The sequence below is a fragment of the Perca flavescens genome, chromosome 6, assembly GCF_004354835.1.
Source record: "Perca flavescens isolate YP-PL-M2 chromosome 6, PFLA_1.0, whole genome shotgun sequence".
Taxonomy (NCBI): domain Eukaryota; kingdom Metazoa; phylum Chordata; class Actinopteri; order Perciformes; family Percidae; genus Perca; species Perca flavescens.
Window position 1 is genome coordinate 32,653,003 of NC_041336.1, and position 21,656 is coordinate 32,674,658.

Consider the following 21,656-nt stretch of genomic DNA (forward strand, 5'->3'; position numbering starts at 1 on the left):
AAGTTTGACAAAGTGGATTTGTTTCTCTTCATGCACACACACGCTCACCAGACACAACAAACACGTCTCATCATCATTCAACAAGGATGAAATCAGCCATTTTTGTTGTGGAATTTAAAAAATGTGCAAAGGGGGAAAACAAACGTGCAGAGAATTGTACAGAAGGACAGCATTCATTCCTTCTGTTGAAATGTTTGGGTAGAGATCATACAGTGCCAGTTGTTGCAGAGACAGAGAGAGGCAGTCAGCATCAGCAGCAGAGTGAGGAAGTGAGCACATCCTCTTGGTGGTTTCTCTGTTCCATTACCACAAGAGTGAAGTACTCAGACTGAATCACGCACAGCGCATTATGCAGGAAGCGGTGAACATATCAAGCACATCATTATTATTATTATTATTATTATGCTGCTGTTACAGCCACACCATCATTAAAGCCATCACTTTGAGTTTTACAATAACTGTACAGACCGTCACATATGAATACATTCATTTCATCACTGAAGCTCACGTGCTGAATGTGTACATGTATACTGTTTGTATGCAGTCTACCAGCAGTGCACAGGAAGTGGTCCATTTCCCGTTTCAGCCGAGTCATTTGGGGGCATGAAGGCTCACGTGAATCGTGATTTCACACTGTTCTGCTTTCAGTCGTGTCATCCTTTGTATCTCTATTTAAATGAGAATTTCAGTATTTTTCCGACCTATTTTCAACCCTATTTTCCCACACACTTGTGTGTAAGTGACTATCTTTGAAATTGTTCCAGCGTTGAGCGAGAACGCTGTAACCGGCAGCCGTGAACCGAGCTGCGATGTAACCCTACAGGACAAATGTTCAGCGTACATTCAGCGTCCACTAAAAGTTCTGTTTTTGCCGCTGACAGGCTCAGATTATTGTTATATACATCTTGGCTTTGTTTTGTTTTAAAAGATTTTCACTTGCAAATTTCCGAATTGTGCCAATTAAATGTCGAGCTGCACTTGGCGCAGCTTTTACAGACGTTACCTTTGGATACAGACAGGCTTTTCATCTAGTGCCATCATTAGGTCAGAATTTCAGTTTGTCCTATGCTTTGGATTTTGACCTACTGCCCCTTGGCTCTTTGAATGAACTCCTCAGAGCCAGACCTGCACTATGAGCACTTCACAGTAGGCTATAGCCTAATACATGTATCAGCAAACTGTTCTAACCCTAACTCAGACATCCTTTGATGCTGAAATCTTGTCACACCGAGCCATCATCTACAAAACTAAGAACAGCAGGGGCGCGGGCACCAGAATCATTTGACTTGACCGAAGCCAACCTTATCATCCCGTTGTCGGCCTTTTGACAGTCCTCCATCACCCGGTGCAAGGTGCTGTAGTAGTTGTCATTGGTGCTGAACGTGTAGAGGGAGGAGATCTTCTCCCAGTCCTTGTTGGAAGGGGTGATGATTTCTTCGGGCGGTGTCTTGTAGAAGAAGCTCTTCACGTTCCTCTCAGCGAGCTGTTCGGCGTGTTTGGTGGTGTATGAATCCATCAGGCTGCTCTCTTCGTGGACATAGTCTCTCCAAAAGCGGAGCTGGAGGTAACTGATGGGGGAGGTGCACCGAGCCACACAGGTCAGCAGCAGACTGGACAACATGATAGAGGCGACGAGCAGCAAACCCAGAATCTGTGATCACACAGTATGGATTTATAATCAGGGATAGAGAAAGCCGCATAGACATTTGTCACACATGAATAGGTGAAACGAAAGGATAAAAAAATGAGAGCAATGTTTTATGCAGCTAATGGCTCCAACTGACAACAAGAAGTAACAAGAAACTGTCTAAATGAACAACAGGTCTCTGTCCTGTGGTCAATGTCCCTGACTACAGCAACGTTTTTTTTTTCTCAGATCTGAATATGACACATGACCTTTGCACACAAAAAGGAAGCGCACAGACTTTGGCCACCACACTCAGTGATTTGATAACATTAAAGATATTCATTTGACAGAAATTGCATAAAGAGATCTTCAAGTTTAAATAAACAATAGGTGGTTATTATAAAAAAGATGGCTCTGAATTAGTCTTTGAATCAATTCCTGTACTTTTAGTTTTTTTCTTCAAATATGTGATCTGGGGCCATCAAATTCCTCTGAGTTAAATTAAAAAATGAACCCATCTATTTTTTTTCTCATGCTATTTCCGGATCAAACATACTTTTTTTTAATGGATGATACCAGACGGTAAAAGGATGATGCACATGGCACTCTTAACACAACTTGATTTGGATTTGATTTCACTTTATGAGAATATTTTTCTGAAATGTGTCTTGCATCCTAAGGGGAGCACTCTTTCTTAACAGAACACAACATTTAACCAAAATGAAATAGTCTACTACAACAGCAAGTTATTACACTGCCTTGTGAATACTTGATTCTGATTGGTCAATCACCTGTGGTCTGTTCTATAACAGAATTATTATAACAGACCGTGGCATGGATAGAGAGGGCAGCCACAGCTTATCCTGAGTCAATCTTGTACATAAAATAGACTTAGTGTTAAATAACAACAATGATGAATACTTAAAGGACAAATCAGGCGCAAAATGAACCTAGGGGTTAATAACACATGGATACCGAGTTCGACCTTCTCTGGGATTTGTTTTCATGCTAATTGAATGTGACCAGTTTTATCGCAAACCGCTAATTAGCTTATAACGCTAGTTGTCGGGGAAGAGGGTAAAGTAAAAAGAAATCTCTATTTCTATACCACTAACAAGGCTCAAAATAGCACCACACTTCCACGGTAGCAGAATGAGGGTCGCTACATGTAAACCGAAACATTGACAACCTTGTAAGTGTACAGACAGTTTATTAAAAAGATAGTTTAGAAAGACAGTACCGTTCACGTATACAATTGGGCGCCATCTTGGGAAAACAGTCACGACCAGTCGAACGCCGTGCAACGTGCATTCAGTTCAGCTCACGTTGCACAGCGTTCGTCATTCGACTTACAAAGTTGTAGGGACCCTCATTCTGCTACCGTGGAAGTGTGGTGCTATTTTGAGCCTTTTTAGTGGTATAGAAATAGAGATTTCTTTTTACTTTACCCGTGCCCCGACGACTAGCGTTATAAGCTAATTAGCGGTGTGCGCTAAAACTGGTCACATTCAATTAGCAAGAAAACATATCCCAGAGAACGGTCGAACTCGGTACCCATGTGTTATTAACCCCTAGGTTCATTTTACGCCAGATTTGTCCTTTAATAACAGTCTCACCACAGTCAGTTGTTTCTCAGAGCATCTCTTTCACCATACTCTATGTCCAACACAGGTTTGTTCTCTGGGAAGTCCCTGTCTTTCCTCTCCACGTAGCGCTGCAGGGTGCTGTAGCACTGCTCGCTCTCGGTGAAGGTGTAGTATGCAGAGATCTCCTCCCATGCCCGGTGGTTGGGGAAAGGGAATGGAGCAGGCTCCTTGTTCTCAAAGAAGCTCTGCAGGTTTCTGTCGGCCAGTTTGGTGGCATATTCTACAGCGAGAGTATCAAAGCGCTCTTTCTCTTTTTCCATGTAGCGTTTCCAGAAGGTGAGCTGCAGGAAGCTGACTTTGGAGCGGCAGTTTTTGTAGCAGGTACCCAGGAGGCCCCCGACGACAGCGGTGATGATCACACACCAGCCCAGGATCTGCAGACACACGGGGATGAGATGGACTGATGCTCACTCAGCGTTATGGAATCCACAAGGCAATACATACATACACATATTTAAATACATACACTTTAACTTTAACATGCCCTACACTCATGAGGGTACTTGAAGACTATTGAGGGTACTTTCACACTCAAACTGTAACAGATGTTGTTGTCCAAGTGTTAAAGGGGTGATAGAATGCAAAACCGATTTTACCCTGTCATAGTTGAATAAGGACAGTTCGGTGGGTAAATAGGATATACATAGAAGCTTAAAATCCCATTGACACCCCTTTACTATGAAAATCTCACATTTAGAAACTGCCGCTGAAAACAGGCGAATCTCAACAAAGCTGAAAGCTTACGTAAGCATCTCAAGACCTGTACCTTTGTCACGCCCATGGGTGTATTAAGAGAACGGTCACGCCCCAACATTTTCATAGCTACACAACTGACCTGAGATCAGGTAGTCTTCTGGTCGCGCGGATCTCTGCTATTCCGTTACAAAATTCACTTCTGAAACTTTTTTATGCAAGAAATCAACACACAAAAATGTAAATTTCAAATATGGGCAGCTTTAAAAAAATGGATGGCTAATTGCAAATTCTGTGCTGCCTGTGTTGCTGCCTCGCCCGCCTGGCCTGCCTTCCTTCACAGACCCCGGCCTGCTGTGAGGTAGATGGAGCTCAGTCACAGCTGGCAGCCCACAGCACTCCATACCCACGCAAAGTCACCGTTTTTTGGGCTAATGGACTACCAAACGCCGCTGCTCTGACAGAGCTCCAGGGCCTGCAACTCCCCTCTTCCTGCTAGCTAAATGCCCGGTGTATGTGAGTGAGAGCGCGGTCAGCGAGCTTGTTACGCCAACATTCTCTTACCACAGGTTCCAGTTAATCTTTTAATGTGTGTAATTATAATGTGTTGAGTTATTTAAACAAATGATTGGAGAAATAAACGCTGCTTGTCCACGAGTCTCATTGATAGAGCCTGCGGCTGGATGTAGCTCTATCAATGAGAGCTAGCTAGCCTCCTCTTAGAATTCCTCTGAAATTCAGAAATATTCATTAACTTGAAATCGGACACCGTTGTTAGCTTTAGAAGACCTTTAGGTAAATGTTGTATAAGTGGCGTGACAAAATTCAAACTGTAAATATACTCGAATTAAGACCAAAAATGAAGCTAACTATCCGTGATTTGTAGCTACACATAGCTAGGATTGAAAGGACAGTCGCAGCTAACTAAACCCCTAATCTTCACAAATATTCATTAATTTGAAATCGGACACTGTTGTTAGGTTTATAAGACATTTAGGTAGATGTTGTATAAGTGGCGTGACGAAATTCAAACTATAAATATACCTGGTAGTCCTACCAAACGCCACTGCCCTGACAGAGCTCCAGGACTTCCATTAGCCCAAAAAACGATGACTTTGCGCGTGTATGGAGTGCTGTGGGCTGCCAGCTGTGACTGAGCTCCATCTACCTCACAGCAGGCCGGGGTCTGTGGAGGAAGGCAGGCCGGGCGGCGAGGCAGCAACACAGCCAGCACCGGCCGCTGAACTCCGACACACAGTCTTACCAAATTTGCAATTAGCCATCAATTTTCGTAAAACTGCCCATATTTAAGCTTTATATAGTTGATTTCTCACTTAAAAAAGTCTCAGAAGTGAATTTAATAACGGAATAGCCCAACAAACAATGTATAACTTTGCAGTGAGACCTGCTGTCGAGTCTCCAATGTGTTTCTATGTAGTTTGCTCAAACCAATCAGCGCGCAGCTCATTCTAAATATTCATGAGCATACCATATTTGGAAGAAAAGCTCTTGTTCCAAATAGAGCCATATTCACAGGGTAGTTAAGGGCCTAATAAAATAGCATTCAGGCAATTTTCAGCCCAACCAATGTTACATACCCTATTAGGAGACCTTAAGGAACAGTGTCAAATACCCTATATAGTCATTCTATCACCCCTTTAATGATATTAAGATTGGACCAGCCAGTTATCTGAAGTGTTTTTCCATAAATGTTTACTTGTTAGGGCGTAACACTGATGATAATTTGAAAATAACCTTAACTCAAGGTCCACTTTTTACCTTTTTCTCTGGAGCTTTTCCACGAGATTGCAATATAGGAGAGAAATCAACTCTCTGTATTCATCAACTGACTTTGTCTGGCGATCAACAGTGAGTAAAAACACAACTTTCCTTGGTTGCAGTTGAGAAAAGAACATAAGGCTAGGCAAAATGATGATATGCATTGTCAAAACGATGTGCAAATTTCTATATCTATATGTTTTTCTAAATAGTTTCTATCGCAATGTCGAAGTAACCAGCAGCCAACTGAATTACATACAGCAATATCATTTTGCATTACTTTTCATTTGTCAAATATTAAATTTACACAGAAGTTTACAGAAATAGGATTTACCATGTGGTGATTTCATATAGACTATTTCTTTTTTTTAAGATTATTTTTGGGCATCTTAGGCCTTTATTTTTATAGGACAGCTTAGACATGAAAGGGGAGAGAAAGGGGGAATGACATGCAGCAAAGGGCCGCAGGTCAGAGTCGAACCCGTGGCCCCTGCGGTCGAGGAGTAAACCTCTATATATGGGCGCCCGCTCTACCAGGTGATCTACCCAGGCGCCCATATAGACTATTTATTTAATGAATTACCGGAAACCTATAGAAAAACTATATCGTGATACATAACTTTATCAAGATATGAAATGATTTATATCGAGATAAAAGATTTTGGCCATATCACCCAGTTTTATTCAGACCTGTCTTATATTATATCTGTACTAACTGATAACTACATAAAAAAAACTGTTTGCATGTAGAAGAACTTATATTATAGCTATATTAAGTCAAGTGTAAAGATTTTCAAAGTTCAAGTTTCATTTATTTGTCATTTTATAACACAGAGTTGCACAGTGAAATGTAAGTTGAGGCCTCTTCACGCTACACACAGAACATATATATAAAATGACAATAGAATCATTAAATTAAACATCATATACATATCCTTTTGGCCTTTACTGCATACCTTCACCTTAGTATTGTAATTCCATAACGTTAGGGATCTCTAGAGACAGACACAATTCAGAAGATAAAAAAGAATGGTCAAAATTGAAGCGTCAGAACCAAGGGGGTAAGCTTCGCTTCAGAGCGCGAACCTCCAATGGCGCCATTTTGTTGCTACGAAGCGATCACCTCTTGTTAGCATTACACTGACCGCCATTTTTTTTTTTACGTCACTTGACTGCGAATAACTTTACATCTGAAGTGTTTAAAGACTCTATTTGTCCATTGTTTATTTCTAAAGAAACACAACAATGTATAAAAGGCTCCATTACCTTGTACCTCACGTTATAGCTACGTAGCAGACGTTTTTGTAAAAATAAGCTAACGATTGTGTCATAACCAAGTGACTTACTGTCGCACAGTAGAGGAATTACCGTATAGTACAGGAGAAGCTCGCAGGCAGTTTCGACTTACATTAGCTGTTTAGGTTTAATTACTAATGTTAACTAGCATGTTAGTTAGCAATAATTTGCCTGTGCTTATGTTATCTCCTTACATATACCTACACTCTCCGTCTCTGTAAGATTGGAAATGATTGAGATTTCTCTTGGCACAGCTACCAGAAGACTTACAACTTTCAGACACGTTGCTCACGTCACATTTACGTTGTCTCTGTCAGTTGGAGGCTGCGCAGTAAAGCAAGAGATCACCGGAAAAGTGCTTCTAATAGCCTTCACTGGTCTCCGTCCAGAGCAACGGGGTCTATTGGTCCATTATATACTGTCTATGGTCAGAACCCAACATATCCTGGCTTTTAGTCCCTGGTATGGATCAAATCCAACTGGGTTGTACATTTTTCCATAATTCAACTGGATAGCATATTTTATTAGACCTTCCCTGCATGGTAAACAGCCTCATCTTTTTAACTCCGTACCTCCATTTGTGTCTCTAAACCCAAGCTGAGATAACCCCTATGACATCACCAACTCCCATCAACGGGTGGGTCTCTCTCTGCGTGCCTCTTACCTGGGACTGGGCCCTGAACATGAGCAGCAGCTCCATGCGCTCATCGCTGGACAGTTTGGAACGATCACAGGGCACTCGGGCCAGCTCCTCCCGACACGCCAACGTCTTGTTTTTACAGAACAGGTCCACCACCAGGTTATCATCCAGACCACTGACCGCACACTCATAGAAGGTCCCATTGAGCAGGGCCACGGCGAGCCACATTACAGGAGCCACGCAAGCGCCACAGAAAATGCTCATCAACACCCGGAGGTGGCCCAAGCAGTTCCCACGGGGGCACAGCTTCATGGGATTGAGGCAGCAGCCAGTGTAGAGCCTCCACAGCCTGCTGGTGAACAAGAGACCCAAAACCAGCAGCACTGCAGCCGGGCCCAGCAGGAAGGTCAGCCCGTAGGCAAAGTTCTGGTCGTGGTTGCACGGGCACTGAAAGGAAACCAGGGTGAAGACTCGCTCCCCACCTACAGTCATGAGAGCCAGGAAGCTGTAGCCAATGGTGGATTTCTGGTTCGTGAAGAAACGCAGGACAGTCTGGAAGTTATCCATGGCATCAGCGGGGAGGTTTCAGACACACTCCACGAGAAATTGGCCAAAGTGAAAGACAGAGAGTGAAAAGAGAAAAGAAGTTGAGTGTTTGCAGTCAATCCCTGTTCTCCTGTGTTCTTTCACAGCTGAAGACAAAACAAATCTGCCAAGCCTGTTTGTGCCACTCCCTTCAGCTGGCTCTGGTTCTCTTCAGACTCCTCCTTCAGTCGGTCCGGTGCTCCTTCCGGCCCGCCCAGAGCCTCTTGACTCTCTCTACAACCCACATCTCCTGCAGAGGGAAGTCCCCACTACAGCTGCACTTCACTTCCCTTTCTCTGTTTTCATGTACATCCATCTTTACATGCTTCCTGTCCAATTACAAAAAACCTTCTGGTCTAGTTTTTTAATGACTGTGAGTCTGCGTCCGTGCAAGGAATGCAACAACAAACACACCAAAGAAACGGAAACGGCGTCATGCATCTGTTTCTAATCACTTTTATATGAAGCAGTCATCCATTTATATGCAATGAGAAGTTTGACAAAGTGGATTTGTTTCTCTTCATGCACACACACGCTCACCAGACACAACAAACACGTCTCATCATCATTCAACAAGGATGAAATCAGTCGTTTTTGTTCTGGAATTTAAAAAATGTGCAAAGGGGGAAAACAAACGTGCAGAAAATCCTTCCTTCTGTTGAAATGTTTGGGTAGAGAACATACAGTGCCAGTTGTTGCAGAAACAGAGAGAGGCAGTCAGCATCAGCAGCAGAGTGAGGAAGTGGTTTCTCTGTTCCATTACCACAAGAGTGAAGTACTCAGACTGAATCACGCACAGTGCATTATACAGGAAGCAGTGAACATATGAAGCACATCATTATTATTATTAAAGCCATCACTTTGAGTTTTACAATAACTGTACAGACCGTCACATATGAATACATTCATTTCATCACTGAAGCTCACGTGCTGAATGTGTACATGTATACTGTTTGTATGCGGTCTACCAGCAGTGCACAGGAAGTGGTCCATTTCCCGTTTCAGCCCAGTCATTTAGAATGTCAGACAGTTAGAATAATAATCTGACTCTTTTCATCTAGTGCCATCATTAGGTCAGAATTTCAGTTTGTCCTATACTTTGGATTTTGACCTACTGCCCCTTGGCTCTTTGAATGAACTCCTCAGAGCCAGACCTGCACTATGAGCACTTCACAGTAGGCTATAGCCTAATTCATGTATCAGCAAACTGTTCTAACCCTAACTCAGACATCCTTTGATGCTGAAATCTTGTCACACCGAGCCATCATCTACAAAACTAAGAACAGCAGGGGCGCGGCCACCAGAATCATTTGACTTGACCGAAGTCAACCTTATCATCCCGTTGTCGGCCTCTTGACAGTCCTCCATCACCCGGTGCAAGGTGCTGTAGTAGTTGTCATTGGTGCTGAACGTGTAGAGGGAGGAGATCTTCTCCCAGTCCTTGTTGGAAGGGGTGATGATTTCTTCGGGCGGTGTCTTGTAGAAGAAGCTCTTCACGTTCCTCTCAGCGAGCTGTTTGGCGTGTTTGGTGGTGTATGAATCCATCAGGCTGCTCTCTTCGTGGACATAGTCTCTCCAAAAGCGGAGCTGGAGGTAACTGATGGGGGAGGTGCACCGAGCCACACAGGTCAGCAGCAGACTGGACAACATGATAGAGGTGACGAGCAGCAAACCCAGAATCTGTGATCACACAGTATGGATTTATAATCAGGGATAGAGAAAGCCACATAGACATTTGTCACACATGAATAGGTGAAACGAAAGGATAAAAAAAACGAGAGCAATGTTTTATGCAACTAATCATGGGCTGCCGTTTGTAAAGCGGCTCACGCTGAAAATAACAGCAACATTTTGTCACATTTAGCTTCAAACAATGTTTAAAAAACTGGTATGAATTTTTGAGGGTCACTTTTTTTGCACATTTACAACAATATTTGTCAACTTAGAGATATTTTAAATAGTTAAATCCAAATATGAAATGTTAAATCTAAATGCTAAACCTAAATGCTAAATCTAAATGTTAAATTTAAATATTAAATCTAAATGTTAAATCTAAATCTAAATGCTAAATCTAAACCTAATTGTTAAATCTAAATGTTACATCTAAATGTTAAATCTAAATCTAAATGTTGAATCTAAATCTAAATGTTGAATCTAAATGTTAAATCTAAATGTTAAATCTAAATCTAAATGTTTAATCTAAATCTAAATGTTGAATCTAAATGTTAAATCTAAATCTAAATGTTAAATCTAAATATTTAACTAATATGCAAATTCAAAATGCAACATTTAGATTTAACATTTTACATTTAGATTCAACATTTAGATTTAGATTTAACATTTAGATTTAGATTTAAAGGAACACGCCGACTTATTGGGAATTTATCTTATTCACCGTAACCCCCAGAGTAAGACAAGTCGATACATACCCTTCTCATTTCCGTGCGTGCTGTAACGCTGCCTGACGGCTCCAGCATTAGCTTAGCCCAGCACAGATCCTGCAGGTAACTGGTTCCAACTAGCCTACTGCTCCCAATTGTGACAAAAGTGACAAAATAACGCCAACATGTTCCTATTTACATGTTGTGATTTATAGAGTCACAGCGTGTACAAAAAACAACGTAACATGAGACACAGCCATCTTCTAACAGTAAACAAACCGGGAACTATATTCTCAGACAGGCTTGCTGCAAGCATATCACTCCGCCCAAGTACTATATTCTTCCACCTGAGAATATAGTTCCCGGTTTGTTTACAGTTAGAAGACGACTGTGTCTCATGTTACGTTGTTTTTTTGTACATGCTGTGACTCTATAAATCACAACATGTAAATAGGAACATGTTGGCGTTATTTTGTCACTTATTCGGAGCAGTAGGATTGCTGGAACCATTCACCTGCATGTTCTGTGCTGGCCTGATGCTGGTGGAGCCGTCAGACAGCATTACAGCACACACGGAGATGAGAAGGGTATGTATCGACTAGTCTAACTCTGGGGGTTACGGTGAATAAGACAAATTCCCAATAAGTCGGCGTGTTCCTTTAACATTTAGATTTAACAATTAGATTTAAATTTAGATTTAATATTTAGCTTTAACATTTAGATATAACATTTAACATTTAGGTGTAACATTTAATATTTGGATTTAACTATTTAAAATATCTATAAGTTGACAAATATTGTTGTAAATTTGCAAAAAAGTGACCCTCAAAAATTCATTCAAGTTTTTTAAACGTGTCTAAATTAAATGTGACAAAATGTTGCTGTTATTTTCAGCGTGAGCCGCTTTACAAACGGCAGCCCATAGCTAATGACGCCGACTGACAACAAGAAGTAGCCTAACAAGAAACTGTCTAAATGAACAACAGGTTTCTGAAAAAAAAAAAACCACTTGCTGTAGTCAGGGACATTGACCACAGTCCTGTGGTGGTCAATGTCCCTGACTACAGCAAGTGTTTTTTTTTTTTCTCAGATCGGAATATGAAACATGACTTTTGCACACAAAAAAGGAAGCGCACACACTTTGGCCACCTCGCTCAATGATTTGATAACATTAAAGATATTCATTTGAAAGAAATTGCATAAAGAGATCTTCAAGTTTAAATAAACAATGGGTGGTTATTAGAAAAGATGGCTCTGAATTAGTCCTTGAATCAATTCCTGTACTTTTAGTTTCCTCTGAGTTAAACCAAAAAATGAACCAATCTGTTTTTTTTTCTCATGCTATTTCCGGATCAAACGGACTTTTTTTATGGATGATACCAGACTGTAAAAGGATGATGCACGTGATGCTGTCGCACTCCTAACACAAATGGATTTGGATTTGATTTCATTTTCATTTTTTTCTGAAATGTGTCTTGCATCCTAAGGGGACAACTCTTTCTTAACAGAACAGCATTTAACCAAAATGAAATACTCTACTACATCAGCAACTTATTACACCGTTTTCATAATAAACTCTGACCTCGTGGAGCCTCCAGTGCGACACACACACACACACACCCAGGTCTGATCAGGGCCAGCCTCGGGTGAGGGTGTATTGTGATAAAAGGCCGAAACACCCAATGAGGCCGGGGTGCACACACAACTGATGATGTGTCGTATTGGAGGCACCAGGCGGTCATCCCCCAATCCAACCCCACCCAAGAGGACATCTCCAACAACAGCGCTTAAGTGCTGAATATCAAGGGATTCTAACATCTAGTCCTAGTAGGCTAGGTCTATTCTGACGGACTATTTTAAATCAATAAAGTCGTTTTTAAATCCATATTTGTGCTCATATAGCGCTGATCCCAGAGGGAGAGATGGGGAGGTAAACGGGGAGTTCCAGCTTAGCAACAGCGCAAACAAAGCTCCGTGGTTACTTGTTGCAACTTCCTTGATTTTTTATTTGTGCTACTGTAGGCTATTCTTTTCTTTCTTGTCATTTGCCCACTGGCACCTCTCCAGCAAAGGAAGACTAGGTTGTGTTTCTTTTGATCCAGGTGAGAACGGTCCAGTGGTTTGAACTACTTTGTTAATTAAACGGGTTAAGCAGCACTGACCTGAGACTGAGCTTTCAGGGTGAGCAGGACATTCTGCCTGTCCATCTGCGGGACACTGGTGCCTGTCCCGCAGGGCAGCCTGTACAGCTCCTGCAGACACTGGAGCCGAGAGCCCTTCTCTCCACACAGGTACTTGTTGTAAGCGGTCACATTGGTCCCGGTCATCGCACACTCATAGTACTTCCCGTTGATCAGAGCCACAGCGATCCAGCTGGCAGGCGCCACCAGCGCGGCGCTGCTCACCTGGAAGAGGGCCGCGCAGACGACGGTCAGCCTCCTCCTGCGGCACAGCGCGGCCCGGCGCTGGCACACACCCGTCAGCGTCTTCCACGTCTTCTTACTCAGGATGTAACCCAGCAGCAGGAGAGCCAGGGCGGGTACCAGCAGGAACACCATCCCGTAGAGGAAGTTCAGGTCATTGCAGGGACAAGAGAACATCGCCACGGAGAAGAACTGCTCCCCGCCCGCTGTCACCAGGGCGACCGCCCCGAACCCGAGGCTGTTCTGCTTGGTAGCGATGTCCAGAACCGTCTTAAACTTCTCCATCTTCTCTGACTACTGTGTGACAGAGCGACTGACACTCACGCTTTCACTTCCACCTTTTTGTGTCTATAAGTCTGTCTGTCTGTCGTCACGAGCCAGCCCCCTCGAAACCCCAAACCAGCCCCCACAGGTGTAACCCAAAACCTAACCTGCTCGCCAAGATTTATTTATGCAGGCTGTCCTTATAGATAGAGGACACACTTGTAACCTCTGTGTGTAAGAGAGTGTGTTTCCACTTACAGACTGAAACGTTATTTCGTGGATAGACACGATGACCAGTATACACAAAAGAGTTTATGAAATATATTTTAATGGAAATCTTGTGGATGAAAGAGATGTTTGGGTAGAGCTTTTGATTTGTATGTTGTCACACTGATGTTAGGTTCCTCTATAGGCTATTGTTTGACTAGGCTACACTATGATTAATGAACATTATTGGCAAAATAATTCCTTTCTGTACACATTTTAAATACAAAATGAATGCATGGAAGCGCATTGCATTCCTACACAAAAAAATTAGACACACTCTCATAATTATTTATTATGTTAATCATGAGATCAGGATCTCTAAATGATGACAAAAGTTCAGTTATAAACCGAGTGTTCTGTATATATGTTCTGTCTGTTTCCTTATTTTGAAGTCTGTCTTTTCTCCCTAGTCTTGTCTGGTTTTACTTCCTGTCTTGTGTTTTCCAGCCTGTTGGATTGCTCTGCCCCGCCCTGATGTGTTCCACCTGTTGTAGGCTGTCCCCTGTCGGTGTTCGTTACCCTGTGTATTTAGGCTGTTTCCTTTGTGTCTTGTCGGATTGTTACGTTACGTCGTGTCTGTGTGCGGCATCTGTCTGTGGTCCTTGTGGTTTTGATGTCGTTTGTGTTCCGCGTGCTTTTTGGGACTAGGCTACTTTTGTGTTTGCTTGCCTGCCAACCTCTGGACACTTTTTGTAAGTTTTTGTCATTCAATTCTATTATCCGAATCTAACTTTGGGTCCTTAGCTTCAGCAATCCCTGACAAGTCTACGTGATAAGACAGGGCAATGCTGGCGCTAATCATTTCATCTAATTTATAAAATGTAATTCCCTTCTCTGTAAATATAGGCCTAATATAGTAGCCTACATAAGCACAGCAAAAACACTTGTGAAGACATCAAATAAAGCATGAATTACTGGTAAAAGCTTTATCTCAGCTAAATCTGCTCTCTTCATCCTTACTCTTCCTCTTACTGCAACCTTGCCTTCCATTTTTGGGGGAGACAGGTACACTCACCTGTTGCCCTTTTACAGTGCTTGATTGATGAGTTGACCAAAGGTGTGTGTTTTTTTATTATATATATATATATATATATATATATATATATATATATATATATATATATATATATATATATAAATATATATATAAATATATATATATATATATATATATAAATATATATATATATATAAATATAAATTGGATTGCATTGTCACTTTGCATATTAAATTGTCAATTGAAAAAATGCATATTTGAGATTTTTATTTGCCATTTGTGCATACACCAAACTGTCCAGGCACATATGGATTATTGTGCAGGCTCTTTGAGTCAAGTAAAAAAGAGTTAAGGGCAAAGATAAGCACACAAAGTAAAATAGAAAAAGATTGTGCCATTAAAATAAGATTAAAAAGAAAAACCTATACAAGACTGCAAACAAATATAATTTATGAATACTGTAAGTGGAGTGTCGGTACTACTGTAAACTAGGAGCTTGTAAACATACCAAAAAGAAGGGGAAAAAACTGTTAGAGTAGAAATAATAAATATATACAGGTTATAAACACTGTCCTAAGGGTAATGGGTCTGTGTGACAACTATGGGGGGTAGCCTATCGCATTTGTCATGAGAATAAATATTGCAAATATTGCACAGTGGTATTTCAAAGTAGAGTGTAGTAGTGAGGAGTATTGCACATTTAATCACAGTGAATTGTTCAGTGTTTTATTTTGTTTTTGCCATCAGTCTGACTGTGGCAGGGAAAAACTGTTATTGAACCGTGTTTAATGTGTTGTGATATTCAAACTGCATTTGTAAATTGGAAATGTCAAATGCTAAATGCTTTGCCATTTGAATAAATAGGTCTAAAAACTTATATATAATTCACATGATCCAAAAAGCTCTTTTCCAGTTACTGATTAAACCCTGTCTTGTATTTGGGTCCATGACAGCAGGGGGCGGCGTTGCTTTATAATTCGTCGGTATACTTTTGGATTTTGACCAAGTAGCCTACTGCCCCTTGGCTCTGTGGATGAACTCCTCAGAGCCAGATCTGCACTATGAGCACTTCACAGTATAATACATATATCTGCAAACTGTTCTAACCCTAACTCAGACATCCTTTGATGCTGAAAATTTTTGTCACACCGAGCCATCATACAAACCAAGAACCAAAGGGCTGGGGTCAACAGGCTCATTTGACTTGACCGAAGTCAACCTCATCATCCCGTTGTCGACTTCCTGACAGTCCTCCATCACCCGGTGCAAGGTGCTGTAGTAGTTGTCTTTGGTGCTGAACTTGTAGAGGGAGGAGATCTTCTCACAGTCCTTGTTGGAAGGGGTGAGGATTTCTTCGGGCGGTGTCTTGTAGAAGAAGCTCTTCACGTTCCTCTCAGCGAGCTGTTCGGCGTGTTTGGTGGTGTATGAATCCATCAGGCTGCTCTCTTCGTGGACATAGTCTCTCCAAAAGCGGAGCTGGAGGTAACTGATGGGGGAGGTGCACCGAGCCACACAGGTCAGCAGCAGACTGGACAACATGATAGAGGTGACGAGCAGCAAACCCAGAATATGTGGTCACACAGTATGGATTTAGAATCCGGGATAGAGAAAGCCGCATAGACATTTGTCACACATGAATACGTGAAACGAAAGGATAAAAAAAAACGAGAGCAATGTTTTATGCAGCTAATGGCTCCAACTGACAACAAAAAGTAACAAGAAGTGGTCTAAATGTACAACAGGGGTTTCATTTATAAAACTGCGTAGGACCCTTACTACAAGTGTACGTAAGCCCAAAATGGCATACGCCGAAAAAAAGTCAGATTTATAAAACCGTCTGTACGCACACCTGTAAGCAATGTTCCCTTTATGAATCAGGGATCACCTACAAGCATGCGTACGTGGATCAGCCTCTTATCCCGCCCTGTGCACGCCCATTTTTAACCATAAATAGTCAATGCAAAGCACCTCGTGAATGCTGATCAGTACATGAATGACACTGGCAGTTGTTACACCGAATCATGATGACTGGCAGAGAAAAAGCAAAAAACTTGTCAGACGTTCAGGAATTGCTGCAAATTGAATTATAATTTCGGCCTGTTCTTGCACAGTGTATGGAACCCGGATCTATAACTACATGTATTAATAATACGTCCAAAACGGCAGGCATTACGGCACATGGGGACAGCTTCAATATACCAGACCTATATGATAAGATTTAACAGAACTATATATTATATCCAAACGAGCCTTAGTGATAAAGTTGAAGATTGTATATAATATTTATTTAAAAAAAAAAACGCTTATCTGTCTGACATTTCCCTCTGGATACAGCCGGTTTCCCGCAAAAGTGGCAAGGACCTGTATTTGGACAGGGATGGTTCCGGTGCGTTTCCCTCTCTACTGGACCCCATTCAGTACATAGATCCAAGAGCTCAGCTTTAGAAAATCTAAATCGGCATATTAGCCAGTCATCGTCATGGTCCCTGAAGTCTCTTTCTCACCTGATTCTTCCATTAGCGTAGTCCTCCTGCAGGGCCAGCAGTGCCATCATGCAGCATTACGCACGGGGGTCACGCAGAATTTATATGTTTACAGCAATTTGTGATGTTAACACCTTGCCATCACAGCATCAACTAGTGGTATCCCCCACCCCGAGATACAATTTGAAGACGAAATAAAGTTTAATAAGTAAGTGTAAGGCAAACACACTTTTCTTCATGCAGGTTTTGTCACAAACCGTATTAAAGTTTGGACCGATAACGAGGACATTAACGATTGCGCGAGAGCTTAACGGCTGTATTTTCAGACTTTGACATTTGATGATGTATGCACAGTATTAAAGACAGATATTTAGTTATTTACACTGTGTTCTGCCGTTATCTAATGCCAGGGTATTTGATGCTATCCTGTATTCCATGCATTCGGGCCATCTCCTCCTCCTGCGCTCCGTAGCGGACAATGTGACGGCGAGACAGCGCCGATTAAACATTAAGAACACATTTTTATTTAAGTTTTGAGTTGGAGGTGTTTATGGAACAAGTATCACTCCGTACAAGCGGCTCTTCTTGTCAACACTAATCACGTCCTCTGTATCTCTCGGCTGCCTAAACCTCCGTTTGTCTCAGTTTACATGCAAACGTGCAAACAGAGTTTTTAGACAGACTCTATTTCAGAGGCGAATTCTCCGTTTGCGTGTAAACGAAGAGTACAAACGAAGGGAAATGTCTCCGTTTGTAAAAAATAACCATGTACGTGTAAACAGTTAGGTTGTGTTTCTTTTGATCCAGGTGAGAACGGTCCAATGGTTTCAACTACTTTGTTAGTTAAACGGGTTACCTGAGACTGAGCTTTCAGGGTGAGCAGGACATTCTGCCTGTCCATCTGCGGGACACTGGTGCCTGTCCCGCAGGGCAGCCTGTACATCTCCTGCTGACACTGGAGCCGAGAGCCCTTCTCTCCACACAGGTACTTGTTGTAAGCGGTCACATTGGTCCCGGTCATCGCACACTCATAGAATTTCCCGTTGATCAGAGCCACGGCGATCCAGCTGGCAGGCGCCACCAGCGCGGTGCTCCACACCTGGAAGAGGGCCGCGCAGACGCCAGTCAGCCTCCTCCTGCGGCACAGCGCGGCCCGGCGCTGGCACACACCCGTCAGCGTCATCCACGTCGTCCTCCTTAGGATGAAACCCAGCAGCAGGAGAGCCAGGGCGGGTACCAGCAGGAACACCATCCCGTAGAGGAAGTGCAGGTCATTGCAGGGACAAGAGAACATCGCCACGGAGAAGAACTGCTCCCCGACCGCTGTCACCAGGGCGACCGCCCCGAACCCGAGGCTGTTCTGCTTGGTAGCGATGTCCAGAACCGTCTTAAACTTCTCCATCTTCTCTGACTACTGTGTGACAGAGCGACTGACACTCACGCTTTCACTTCCACCTTTTTGTGTCTATAAGTCTGTCTGTCTGTCGTCACGAGCCAGCCCCCTCGAAACCCCAAACCAGCCCCCACAGGTGTAGGCCTAACCCAAAACCTGATCACCAAGATTTATTTATGCAGGCTGTAGTTACAATAGATAGAGGACACACTTGTAACCTCTGTGTGTAAGAGCGTGTGTTTCCTCTTACAGACTGAAACGTTATTTCGTGGATAGACACGATGGCCACTTATATTATACACAAAAGAGTTTATGAAATATCTTTTAATGGGAATCTTTTGGATGAAAGAGATGTTTGGGTAGAGTTTTTGATGTGTATGTTGTCACACTGATCTTAGGTTCCTCTATTGTTTGACTAGACCACACTATAATTAATGAACATTATTGGCAAAATAATTCATTTCTGTACACATTTTAAATACAAAATGAGTGCATGGAAGCACATTGCTTTCCTACACACTCTCTCATAATTATTTATTATGTTAATTATGAGATCAGGATCTCTAAATGGTGACAAAAGTTCAGTTATAAACCGTCACTAACCTAGTTTTGTCACGATTGTGAGTGTTCTGTATATATGTTCTCAGAGCCGGCTCGACGCATAAGCGAAGTAAGCAGCTGCTTAGGGCCCCGAGGCTACCAGAGGGCCCCCAAGAGCGCTTGAAATGTCTCACAATTGAGCTTATAACAGATTTAAAGATTAATTGCTGCTAATTGGTCCCACATTAGTCTTTAAATGCTAATTTGCACATTATGAGTGCTTAAACTAATATTTACAATACACACGTTGGTTTAGTGCCAAGTACAGTGGCAAAACATTACAATGTGGAAAGTCCCCAAACCAAATCTTAGGGCCCCCAAAAGTCTTGGGCCGGCCCTGTATGTTCTGTCTGTTTCCTTATTTTGAAGTCTGTCTTTTCTCCCTATCTTGTCTGGTTTTACTTCCCGTCTTGTGAACAATCAAACAGGCTGGACCTGTTTGATTGTTCCGCCCCACCCTGATGTGTTCCACCTGTTGTAGGTGATAACCTGTCCCCAGGGCTGGACTGGCCATCCGGCATACCGGGCATTTTCCCGGTGGGCCGACGCACTTTTGGGCGGAATCGCCGATATAAATAGGCCTTTTTTTTTTTTTTTTTTTTTGGCCAGGCCGGCCCATGAAGAACTCACAGCGGCCCATTGGTTAATTTTCTTTATTGGCACTGGCCTGACCCAATCAAATCCGGGAACCCCCTTCTGCACTCCGGGCCGCAAATTTACGAATCCCACCATGGCCACGCCTCCCGGCCCTGAGACACGAGCTGTAATAGTTATATGCTGGAAGTTTAGCATTCACCGTTAAAATGGACAAACGACCACCAATGCGCAAGAGAGGTGCAGAGAAATTACAGGAGAAAAAGATTAAGAATCTACAGGCGGATTCCTCAAAATGTGCCAAAATCTCGGACATGTTTGGGGTTGTAGTAGCTGCTTCAACATCAGCATTACCTGAAGTAGACTAGAGGAAGGAGGAGAGGTGGCTGGCTATACAGAGAAGCAGAAACAACATCATGACAGGGAAGAAGCCGAGGAGGAAGCGAGTGACCATGACAGGGCCATGGGAGCGAGTGACGAAAAGATGGAAGAGATGTAATGTAACATTAAAGTTAGTGGCTGTCTAAAAACAAAAACTGTTTAAGCTTACATTGAAAATGTAAGCTTGAAAATTGAAAAATGTAATTAGCCTGTTGGGTAGCTGAAAAGTCTGTGATCTATAAAATCAGTGTTGATACAAGCATCAGTGTTCCTTGAATGGCTTAATTAGCTTCTCTTGTATTGGTGCTCTTTTCCAGGGCATATACTACTGTCAGCTTTATTGTAGCTTTTGGGAAGGGTTATGGTTATAGTATTTAGCAGACACTTATGTCCAAAGCAACAAAATATGAATCTTACAATAGTTAAAATTAAATTCGAAGTTGCTAAGCCAATATTAACCAAAATAGTAATAATAACAATAATGGCAATACAATATCAATAATAATAAAAATATAAAAATGCCATAAATATTCAAATATTAACTCTAAGAATGAATTAATTATTTAAGTGTAAGACCAACAGATAAGTCTTGAGACCCCTCTTGAAGGATCCAAAATGATCACATGATTGCAGAACACTAGGCAACTCATATCGTAGAATGCAAGCATATTTTAAGAGGACTGTCTGCAGGGAATGGCCCTCATTTATGAAACGTGCGTACGACCTAAAACAGGCGTACGACGGGCGTACGCCGATTCTTACGCAAAGCTCGGCATTTATCAATTTGGACATGAGCGTAGGCTGCGATCAAATCTCACGTCTGGTCTTAACTCGTTTACGCAAATGTTTGAGTCAGTGTGGCCTTGCGGTGCAGCATATACTCAGTTTAACAGGAGAAGGAGAAGTCATCAGTTGATCACGTATCAGCAATGGCAGATCTGGCTCTTTTAGAAGACCTCTATGCGCCGGTCTGAAACATTGTTTTAGCCTGAGGGGGTTCTGTACAACATCTCGCAGGAAAACACGGTGCCATAAATGTAGCGATGGAGCCAGATGACCCGATGCCCGGAGAGCAGTGTGCAGAACAGCACCAGGTGGGGGCTATATGAAGGAGACAGGATATTATTATTCCTCGCTTTTAAAAGGTATAGCCTATGTTATGTTTGGCAATGATATTTAATACAGGAAACATGATGATGCACAACATTTTTATTTATTGTTCAGGTTTTTGTTTCTCTTCGTACATTGATAAATGCAGCGGCTGGAAACGATCGTCATTTAAATATCACGCCTCCAACATATTCTGGGTTTTGAGGCCTCGCCCCTACAATTTACGACATGGCGAGACGGAATCCGGCTGAGAAGCGGAACTTTTCCGAGGTGGAGATTGAAACCCTGATATCTCCGGTTCATTTGCACTAACGTGTGTACTATTTGGCACCCTGAAAATTGTTATTAAAGGCTGTAGAAAGAATGCGGAATGGAAGGAGATCACTGATGCGGTCAACAGTGTTGCCGTAGTAAATCGGACTCCAGCTGAAGTTTAGCCTATTTAATTTATACATCCTTGACACATTTTCTATAGTCCTAATAGTAATATACACTTG

At 42.3% G+C, this 21,656-nt stretch overlaps 3 protein-coding genes across 3 annotated transcripts; all 3 read right to left on the minus strand.

The window, feature by feature from the left end:
- Nucleotides 1–1,563: 1,563 nt before the first annotated feature.
- Nucleotides 1,564–8,623, minus strand: LOC114557269 (calcium homeostasis modulator protein 5). The gene is made up of 3 exons (XM_028580678.1): nucleotides 7,706–8,623; nucleotides 3,244–3,647; nucleotides 1,564–1,651 (listed from the first exon to the last, which is right to left on the minus strand). The coding sequence occupies exons 1-2, from the start codon at nucleotides 8,246–8,248 to the stop codon at nucleotides 3,249–3,251; spliced, it is 942 nt and encodes a 313-aa protein (XP_028436479.1). The 5' UTR covers nucleotides 8,249–8,623; the 3' UTR covers nucleotides 1,564–1,651; nucleotides 3,244–3,248.
- An 83-nt stretch (nucleotides 8,624–8,706) lies between these two features.
- On the minus strand, nucleotides 8,707–13,453 carry calhm6 (calcium homeostasis modulator family member 6). Its single transcript, XM_028580677.1, has 2 exons — nucleotides 12,810–13,453; nucleotides 8,707–9,946 (listed from the first exon to the last, which is right to left on the minus strand). Exons 1-2 carry the CDS (start codon nucleotides 13,353–13,355, stop codon nucleotides 9,518–9,520), a joined length of 975 nt encoding a protein of 324 aa, XP_028436478.1. The 5' UTR covers nucleotides 13,356–13,453; the 3' UTR covers nucleotides 8,707–9,517.
- A 1,397-nt stretch (nucleotides 13,454–14,850) lies between these two features.
- On the minus strand, nucleotides 14,851–18,615 carry LOC114556658 (calcium homeostasis modulator protein 6). The gene is made up of 2 exons (XM_028579660.1): nucleotides 17,938–18,615; nucleotides 14,851–16,167 (listed from the first exon to the last, which is right to left on the minus strand). Exons 1-2 carry the CDS (start codon nucleotides 18,481–18,483, stop codon nucleotides 15,742–15,744), a joined length of 972 nt encoding a protein of 323 aa, XP_028435461.1. The 5' UTR covers nucleotides 18,484–18,615; the 3' UTR covers nucleotides 14,851–15,741.
- Nucleotides 18,616–21,656: the final 3,041 nt, after the last annotated feature.